Source organism: Glossina fuscipes, unplaced genomic scaffold, assembly GCF_014805625.2.
Source record: "Glossina fuscipes isolate IAEA_lab_2018 unplaced genomic scaffold, Yale_Gfus_2 59, whole genome shotgun sequence".
NCBI classification, from domain to species: Eukaryota; Metazoa; Arthropoda; class Insecta; order Diptera; family Glossinidae; genus Glossina; species Glossina fuscipes.
Genome location: NW_023998431.1, coordinates 5,115,645 through 5,126,025, shown reverse-complemented (window position 1 = coordinate 5,126,025; position 10,381 = coordinate 5,115,645). Strand labels below are relative to the sequence as shown.

The window sequence follows — 10,381 nt, the reverse complement described above, 5'->3', positions numbered from 1 at the left end:
TCGTATATTATTGATCACTTTTTTTGAACGCGATTTATCGAATTTTGATAACAGACAAGAGAGGGCTATGAAAATTATTATACATTAAATATGCGGGCCAACTGTTTCATAAAAATTTTGATACCTTGTTATTAGCGGTAGTGATGGAAACGTATCACATGGCCGACGATATTGACAGCGGTAAATCTATTGTCCTTGCGAAAAGTGGATTAGTGTTTTAAGGATCTTTGTACGATCATAATATGCTACCTACTCCCCGTATGTTGACTTATAAACGGGTTCATAACAGCGAGTCTATAAGATGTATTGCACCTATAAAACCTCTCTCGCAATCCCTTTTTATTTTGTTTTTATTCTCTACACGTTGGTCCGGATGGGTTAACTGGATTTGATACTTAATGGGTCTTTACTAGCTTTTTCACAGTGCAGTTTTGATGGGTGAAAGTGAACGAAACATTGGGAAAATAACATGATGCCGTGATGATATCGAATCTTACCTTTTAATATAAATTCTTTCAAAGAGAGAAGCGGAAAGAAAACATACAAGAAATTTATTTGAATATCTAATAACTTATTTCATATATTGTTTATCGGCCCCGTTAGGAATTAGTTTAAAATCCATCTACTCCACCTTCCTTACGGTAATCAGCATTGGCTAACACAAATCCCTTAACTCGTTCTATGCCACATGCTGCGGTATTTGTGCGTCGTATACGTTCTGTTTTATGACCTGTGGATTCTAAGAAGTCGATGTCCTGATGCAACATACCGTATTCATACTGTACAACGTTAGGCAATAATTGATGGTGGAAACGAGGCGCATCTATGGCTTGTTTAATAGTTTGATTTAACCATAATATACGTACAAGTATTTCTATTAATGTGGATATTATGCGAGTACCGCCAGCTGCGCCAAGCACCAAACGTACATCGCCAGTGTGACGATCGGTAACTATTAATGGTGTCATCGAGGATGTCGGCTGGGTGCCCGGTTTAATTCGATTACATTCGGGAACATTTGGTAAGTCAAAATAGTTTTCGAATTTATCTACACTAAAATCGGACATAGCATTATTATAAAGTATGCCTGTACGAGAACCCATGCGGCCACTTCCAAAACTGGAACAAATAATAGAATATAAGAATACAAAGGTAAAAGAGAACCGATATTGAACTGAAACTTACTAGAAATTTAAAGAGCTCGTCGCAGAGACAGCATCGCCATTGGGACCTAATAGACTTAATTGGGCCGTACCATAATCAGTCTTAGCCATAAGATCCACGTTAGCTCCGTAAAATTTAATATCATCAAAAGTTTGCAAATCGTTTATACGCTCAGCAAATGATTTCGCATAATGAGCTGATGTCAGATTGTAGAGTACCTGGAAGTGAATGACCCTCAAGCTCCTGAAGCTTAGAATTTTGTGATTTATTTTAATAAATTACCATTTCATCCATTTCCACATCATATTCCCAACGTTTAACAAATCCAAATTTAAAAGCTTCTATTAGACGATGCATGTCCAAAGATCTTAGTTCAGAAGAACGGCTAAATTCATCTTTAAAATTTCCTAAAATATTCATTATAAAAGCCATAACATGCCCACTGCCGGGAGATGGCGGCAAATGTATTGTTACATTATCCAAGTCCACAGTTATAGCATCTCGAACTTTAGCTTTATAAGATTGAAGATCGGCTTTTGTTATTGGTGAACCCATGGCTTCTAAATCTTCTGTAATGCGATAAGATAATGTCCCATTATAAAAACTACTCGGTCCTTCTTCGGCTAGAATTTTCAAAGTATTGCATAATACTTTTGGTATTTTAATGTGCTGACCAATTCGATAAAAATTATTATTGGAAGGATCTACAAACATTCGACTTAATAATTTATCTTGTCGTATCATTTGTTCGTTTAGAAATAAGGCATCGTGCTGATGATGTGTGAGATAATAACCCACATGGCATAGATCTAGACAAGGTTTCACAATATAATACCAAGCTAAGGTTCCGTAACGGCTATGGGCCTCATGGTAAGCGGCCACTTCACCGGGGACCCCTATAGCTAGTGGTGAACGAGCCAACATTGAAGCATTCTCCAATTTAGTTATATCATTTAGCTTAACATTCATAGAAGCTCGTTCTCTTCCGATTATGCTGACGGCCTTACGTTTTTCATATGAATAAAATGTTATTAGTATACCGCCTCCTAAGCCCATGCTTTGCATAGTTAACAGACCATTACATAGTAAGGAACCAATGGCTGCATCGATGGCATTACCGCCTTGTTGCATAAGGACACTGTTCGATTGGATATGCATTTTACCACATTTAAAAGCTTAATAAATTATTAATTAAATATTAATTAGTTACCTTCCTATATTACTGCAAGCACTTTGATCAGAGCATACGGCCGCCTTCTGATAAATATGTAAAGTAGATCGGGATGGTGGTTGAGGTATTTCCACATTTGGTGGTATGAGTCTCTCTCTATTATATTGACGACTTGCAGTCTCTTCTTGGTTATCTTCTATTGAGGTATTTCTTAATTCAGATAAAAACGAAATTATATAAACAATTGCTTTGCTCACTCACTTTGATACCAATGGTATAACCCATAGGCTAAAAATAAACTCGTTAGAAATCTTAACCACATATTTTGAAGATTTTGTTTATGTTATTTAATATTATTCATGTTTTCAATAGATTGCTTCTATTATCCTTTGATTGTCGAAAAGTAGGCATGCGCTGCTCACGTCAATAATAATCATTCGCATAAAAGCTCGAAGCTCACTTAAAATCACATGGTATAATTAATGGCTTTAAGACGCTTTCAAATATTGTACGCGGTAATACGAAACGGTTTCAATATTTTATTACCTCAAGGAGAATATAAGTAAAGACGGAATAAAAATATTAGAACAATTTTCAGTTAAAACGAAAGGCCTTTTGAATGTCTCTTCCAAGTTATAGTCAAAACAATATCATGTGCTCTAACTTTATGTCACACTGATAATCTGTTTAACGGCCAAGTTATTATTCGTTTTTCTGTAGGCAATTTTTGGGTTGCTGACCTGATTTTCGATCTATATAAAACGCGACTCGACAAAGTCAAGCTAATTTCATAGACCAGAGGTCTTTTCTCTTCCTCCTTTCTATACTGTTCCAAAAACCAAACCTTTAAATCACTCGATCTGTTTCTGCCAATTCAATTAGATCACTGCTCCTTAAATGATGTAATCACAATGTTATCAAACTTTTCATGAATGAATGCCCGGTCACTTTCATGAATATCCGAAATAACAAAATTTTTTCAAAATAAACTTCCTCTGCCTCCTGCATCTCTTCAGCTTAATTACTATTATAAAATACTGAATCAAACTATCAAATTTAGCTTGTTACCACTAATAAACTGGGACAGTTAGGATCGCAAGGCTGTCTCAGACTTAATTTTTCTTTTGTAATCAATACCGATGACACGTTTGGATTTCGATTAAGCTTTCAGCAATAACTCACATTGAAGCTGTATGATTATTAAATAAGGTTACTAATATTAAAATAACTTATGGGAAGAGTCTTTTTCGTTTTCTTCTTCTTTTAATTCCTCCAAAAGTTGTCATATACACTTAGCGTTTTTCCGCAAATCATTACGGAAAACTGTATGGTGGGAACATGTGTAGAAACTATTTAAATTTATTGAACAAACAAATAAAAATGTCGTGGTGGGCCACAGACAACCATTAAATTTCCCACATAACTTCCCTTAACACGGTTATTCATACAACGACATTTCAAAGTGAGCCGTTATATTGAAAGTGATTAATAAAAAGAGTCCCACCCGAACCATTGCCAATAGCGTTTCCTCTGGGTCAAACCATATTGTACTCAAAATTCGAAACATGTAGACAGACAGACAAGCTTAGAATCACTTCCTGAATTAATATGTATATAACAAAAGGTGAGTCTATCTCGAGCATTTTCGGCTGTCGTATACATCTATGCAAAGTTAATGTATCCTTGTACCACAAGTGGTGTGGGGTATAATAACGCAATGTAATTTGGGCTACGTTTTAGAGGTTTGGGAGGAAGCTAATATTTGATTAAATGACGCTTATAGCGGTTACGGTTTGGATATGTCAGCTTTCAAATACAAAAATGGTAACGCAGTTACTGTCAATAGAATATATTGGACGATTTGGAGCAAACGTGGTTCCAGGAAGATAGTGCAGCAGTCAGTGCATTCCGTGACAGGCTCAATTTATGAGGAGAAAAGTTTAATGTAATGCTAATGTTAAACTGTTAGATATGTCCACCGGCATCAGACGACAGAGATGGTTCAAAACATTGCTATAGCCGAACCAAAATGTTCATACCAAATAGATTATCGAAATACTATTAATCGGCGACTTTTGTCGACCATTTTTGAAAATTGCAATTTTTTGGCATATAACGACTGCTCGAAATAGGACGTTATATGAGTACTTATCGAAAAGTCGGACCGACCGAAACCATTTTCAATAGCTTTGATCCTTTGGTCAACCCACGTTATTGTACCAAAATTCATCATTATTTTTAAAAAATTCGGAAAATTTCGACCTGTACCTTGAACAGATATTAGACGGACAGATAAGCTTAGCTTAATTCAGAAAATCATTCAGAATCGTCCGGTTTATGTTATATACGCCCACACAAACTTAATATACCCTGTACACACAAAAAACTGAACGAATTGGAGGAGAAGGTGTCTATGCAAGACTTGTTTTCTGATTCTAGAAAGCTATTTTTCGAATTTCTGTTTTATTCCCACGCACTTGACCATTAGTGTCAAGTACATGCTGAGATACATAGAAGAAGTAATTGGAAAAAGGTTATACGAGATCCGTTTATCTACGATATACATAGACAAAAGCTAAGAATACAAATCGGTCACATTCGTTTCTGTTAGGTATTAGTTAGCAAGCTTTAGAATATAAATTTCAAAATATTTCAAATACAAGTTTATTGATGCGATCAATAAAAAATATTTATCAAATAAAGGCGTGTATATCAGTGATTGCATACATTTACTTATAAATATATATTTCAATGATTTATATAACTAATATCGAAACTTGTATGTGATAACGTATTACTTCGAACGAGGATTATAAAAAGTATGTGAAAATGGTAAAGCGGGAAAAACAAAAAAATTTCAAATAATTACATAGACTGCGTATGAGAAACTGACGGGTATAAAAATCGTTGTAAAAAAAGCTACACGTTTAGAAGAAAATTTGTAAAAAAGTTTTATATTAAATTAAAAATAATTTTATATTAATTACAATAAATATATGTATGTATGTATGTATATATGTATGTATGTATGTAGGTGCATATGTATACATTTAGCAAAAAGTTGAAAGTTCTTTGAGTTTTTCTTCCATTTTTTTTTCTTTTGTTTTTTGGTTTTTTTTTTTTTTTTTTTTTTATTTATTTTAAAATATCTTTAAAAATTTTGGTATACCTTATGGATTTCGGACTTTGCATTTAGATTAATTAATACTTTTTGGACTTTTAAGAAGATTGATTACGTTAAGAAAATGTGTTTTAAGAAATGTTTTGTAAAAAGAAAGCCTTGAGATGCTTTTGATATATTATATAATGAATTATTTTACGTAAAGCACATTTAGATAATTGAGTTTGTGTAAAACTTTACATTTTTGGTTTAATTTTCAGTTGACATGAATTGAAGGACTTAAAATCCAGCGGTACCGCCCTGCTTACGAAAATCAGCATTTGCGTAAATTGCTGTTTCGTTGCGTACAATACCACAAACCACTGAACCAATGCCAACATACTGTTCAACTTTATGTCCTTTATTTTGCAATAAATTAAGCAGTTCCTTTTAACAATGATAAGAAAATAAATAAGTAATACTTTTAATGTAATAATTTTGTGAAATGATTGTGCGTAAGCTACATACTTCACTAAAGCGATTCTCTTCATATTGCAAAATATTCGGAACTAGTTGATGATGAAAACGAGGCGCGTCAATCGCTTCTTTGATATCTTGGTTAAACCATAATACGCGAGCCATTACTTCCACAATGGCTGATATGATTTTGGACCCACCTGCAGCTCCTATAATCATACGCACGTTACCCGCGTCGTCAGTTAAAATCATTGGGGACATCGAAGACATGGGCCGTTTCTGAGGATCTATAAAATTGGTGGGCGATGCTGGTAAATCAAAAATATCTTTACGATCTGGCACTGAAAAATCCAACATGCCGCTATTAAACAAAATGCCCGTACGTCTGCCCACATGAACAGAACCAAAACTATTACAAAATTTAATAATTCACGTTAATATAATTTACATTATTTGATAATTTAAAGATTTACTATTCATTAATTGAACTGGTGACTGAAACCGCATCGCCATTCGGTGCCAATACTGACAAATGGCTTGTACCCGCGTCATCCTCACCCGAAAACTGAGCACCATATTCGTAAACGTTTTTCAGCACCGATGAGTTGCTAATCAAAGCCCGCATTTGCATACCCGTTTCCGGATTAGTTAAACGACTTACCAACTATATATATATATGTAATTATAACGTCAAGTGCATTTACTTCTTTATATAATAAATTGCATTTACCTCTCTAACATCATTGAATCGTACATCGCCGAGTTCCCAACGCTTGGCGAAACTAAATTTCATTGCCTCGACCATGCGATGTATGGTGTAGGCTTCGTGTTGTCCATCTCTTAAATCATTTCGGGTAAAATTAAAACCTTCAAGAATGCTTAAAATATTGGCGACTATAGTGCCACTGCTTATCGGTGGTACCGCATACAAAATATCATTGCCCAACTGCATCGTTATCGAGCTCACCATATCTGCTCTATAGGATTCCAAATCGTCTGAAGTAACTATACTGCCTAAATCTTCTAAATCATCTGCAACCATTTTAGCTAAGGTGCCATTATAGAAATCTAATGGACCGTTTTCAGCTAATAATTCATACGTTTTGCATAACTCTTTCAGTGGCTGTAATTTTGTACCTAAAGGATGGATCTCGTCTGCGGTTTCATTAAATAACATTTTTCTAAAATTCAATAAAATTTCTTTTAATATTCTTTTATCTTTTTTACTTTTCATATAATTTACCTCAATATTTCATTCTCTTTAATGATATTTAACCGGTGTTTTGCCGATCGCATCATATGTTTATTCATATAAAAACCTTCTCGGCAAAGTTTTATAGACGGTTCGACAAGTTTCTTCCAGGGTAATTTGCCAAACTTCTCATGGGCTCGATGATAACCCTTTATTTCACCGGGTACCGCTATGACTAAAGCCCCATATTCGGATACATTCTTTTTATCGTTAAACATATCCTGCGATGCTGCGTACGGTGCCACTTCGCGGGCATCCACCGAGAAAGCCTGTTGACGTTCTTTGATATAAATGTTCATAAGCATTCCACCACCAATTCCCATACTGTGCAGGGTCGTGATACCATTACATAGCATAGCGGCTATTGTCGCATCTACCACAGATCCGTCCATCTGTAATATGTGACTGAAGACAACAAATTAAAAACATTTGTTATACATAATTAATTAATCGTTTGCTCTTAATTCCAAGGCCAACGTTGGTTCTTATTCTATCATATAATCTTCTTTACTGAACGATGATTGTCCTACATCCCATAAATATGTTACGTGTCGTTGCACGTTTACACTACCTCAAGATGCGCTTCCAAGGTATCGAAAGCTATACGTGTAGCCTCAGTCAAGGTAACATTGTGAGCTGTTTTAGCGGTGGCTGTTCACCGGTCAATACATCTATCTTTTTGTCTGTTGGCCGCTGCCGCAAAAATTTAAATCGGAAGTTGAAAGTTGGCTTATGTACATGTAATTACCACAGATCAAGACATAAAATAGGTGTAATCAGCTTCACCTTGTAATCCATAACAGAAGCTAACGTAAAACTAATAGCAAATATTTCTCAAGACTTTTCAATCCTTAATTGCATTGATGTGATTTGTTCGCAATAGGCGAAAAGCTTCACCTGCAACGTAAGGTGATGTATACCGGGCACGCAAATATGAAACCGGAATCTGCTGATGGATGACTTTAGCTGCTGTGTACAGAGAACGAACACGTCGAAAGCCATATTGTTTTCCTAGGTTTGACATCTGTCAACATTAGCTAAGCGTAACATTACCATACATCGGAACGCGAATATACTTTTACTAATAATGAAAATATTGGGTTTCGTTTCGTAGCTGGAGATGAAATGATGTGGATCTGTCTTGAAAATTCCAAATCTAAAAATGACTATCCACATCTGCGGACTGTGAGACTGAATCGCTTCGGGAGGAAGATGATAATTTATGTTTGATGGAACAAGAAGTGTCTAGTGAAACGGTTGATACGAAATGCTACTAACATTAATTACTCGATTTGAACCATTGGCTGCACATTTTCTTTTTGCCTATAGCATTTGTGCTACAGGGGCAAACTACTGTTTGTGCGGATGTATACAACGTATAGAAAGACTTGGGATAGACGCATCTTTTATTAAGAAAGTGAATCTGAATTGATTTAAGCTTGTCTGTCCATCTGTCTGGCTGTTTTTTTTTGTGTTCAAGGCACAAATCGCAATTTTTAAGATATCTTGGTGATATTTGGTAAATCGATGTGTTTTATTTCGAGGACACAAATTGCTGCCAAATGATTGAGGTCGTGCCATTCTTTCCTACTTGGTAATTCTCGTATAAAGTTTTATTTTGAAACGTCATTATATGAATCTGTTAAATGTTCTAATTTGTGGCCGCGTGCCTATAGGAGATTACAGTTCGCTAATTAAAAATAGACTGAAATCTTCCTGGCGAATATTGGCTGTCGCGAAACATGAAATGAAATACTAACGACTTTTGGTACTACTGTGAGACCTTGAAGTATGACAACGAACTTTTTAACAATTGACTCTCTGAGTTATATGATCTCATGATGCCTTTTTTGTAGATTGTCTGCGTTGTGTAAATTAAGGTTCCGTTAAGTTGAAGTAAGTAAGTAGTTGTAATAACTGGGAAAAAGAGGAATACTGAACTTGCAACATGAAAAGAAATGAGAACAAAACAAGAAAGAATATTATAGTTGAGCAGGGTCGATCTTTACATACTTTATACCGTTTTTCTCTCCTCTTGTTGCTGATAATACATTGAAAATTATAAATTATTTTTGTGTGAAGGCATATTTTTCATGAAAGACCGCATATTTTAGGATGCCGAGAATATTACATGACGTGACTCCAATTTGGTAAACTTAATTTGCTTCCTAAAAATTTCATTATTTTTCACCTATTTCCGTAATAAAAAAGTACAAAGGGGACTTTCTTGCCATATAAGGGCTTGCCTTTCATGATAAGCCCAGTAAACGATGGTGTCTAAAAAAAAAAACTTTTGTGAACCAAATTCCCTAAGGTTCATTTTTTTTGCTGACTTGCTACTATAGAGCAATTTTCATCATAAAATGTTAAAATTAAACTTTTTTCTAAAGGTCTTAGTATCCATCTATATGGTTAAGATTGCGCCCGCTTACCTTCTATTTCAAGTTACTATTCTGGATTAATTTTCAATAAGGAGTATTGAAAATTAGACATATTTACTACATAAAGATAGAGTTTTCTTAGTATGGGTCATATGGGAGGGAATTCAAAATATTGCACCGTAGAATTCAAAGTATTTCACAGCAATGTGATGTCGATCAAGAAATTTTGAAAATTGCAATTTTTTTCATATAATAAATTGCGCCACATCGGGAGCGGTCGCAGAAGCGGTCCGATTCAGCCATTTGTCCTTTAGCCAAAGCACATCAATTACCAACCTTAATAACAATATCTCCAAAATTGCGACCTGTAAACTGAATACATAACCAAATATCACACGGACAGACGATTCAATTTCAACAATTTTGATTGCTTTAACTTCGCTCTGAGGGGGTAGGGTCCTTCGCTCCCTAGAGAGTAGCATTGGATTTTTAATAAGGCTTTTACCACATTCTAATCATCATTGGGTCTTCCACAACAATCACGGAGTGGAAGAGAACGAGTGTTTAGGCTATCAATGCATTGATTATCAATGCACGCAATATTTCTCGTGTTTATATTAAAACGTTACGAAAAAGGAAAATGCATCAACATGCTTAAACGGAAAGCGTGGATAAAGTTGTAGAAACCGAAAGATAATCGCTATTCGCATAAATCGAAATAAAAAATGAAAGTTAGATTTTTTAAGGAATCATTATTAAATACTTATAAATAACAGCTTAAAAAATAAGTTGCGTTTATTAGGGGTAGCTTTTTGCTCATACTCTTCAGAGTCTAA

The 10,381-nt window shown here is 34.9% G+C and overlaps 2 protein-coding genes across 9 annotated transcripts in view; both read right to left on the bottom strand.

Annotated features, from left to right (window-relative positions):
• Positions 1-304: 304 nt before the first annotated feature.
• On the bottom strand, positions 305-3,977 carry LOC119637277 (glutathione hydrolase 1 proenzyme). Of its 2 annotated transcripts, none has more exons than XM_038033189.1 (5): positions 2,597-3,977; positions 2,375-2,531; positions 1,447-2,302; positions 1,186-1,382; positions 305-1,119 (listed from the first exon to the last, which is right to left on the bottom strand). In XM_038033189.1, the coding sequence occupies exons 1-5, from the start codon at positions 2,655-2,657 to the stop codon at positions 612-614; spliced, it is 1,779 nt and encodes a 592-aa protein (XP_037889117.1). In that variant the 5' UTR covers positions 2,658-3,977; the 3' UTR covers positions 305-611. The 2 variants fall into 2 exon arrangements, with proteins under 2 accessions (XP_037889117.1, XP_037889118.1); XM_038033190.1 differs by having other exon boundaries at positions 2,375-2,528.
• Positions 3,978-5,543: 1,566 nt separating this feature from the next.
• LOC119637275 (glutathione hydrolase 1 proenzyme) overlaps positions 5,544-10,381 on the bottom strand; it is a 35,737-nt gene continuing 30,899 nt past the window's right edge. For all 7 annotated transcript variants that reach the window (XM_038033181.1, XM_038033185.1, XM_038033183.1 and 4 more), the window contains 5 exons: positions 7,156-7,569; positions 6,643-7,093; positions 6,386-6,576; positions 5,964-6,321; positions 5,544-5,882 (listed from right to left, as the gene is read on the bottom strand). In XM_038033181.1, the coding sequence (XP_037889109.1) occupies positions 5,736-5,882; positions 5,964-6,321; positions 6,386-6,576; positions 6,643-7,093; positions 7,156-7,569 (1,561 nt within the window). In that variant the 3' untranslated portion in view covers positions 5,544-5,735. The remainder of the gene's footprint in view (positions 5,883-5,963; positions 6,322-6,385; positions 6,577-6,642; positions 7,094-7,155; positions 7,570-10,381) is intronic.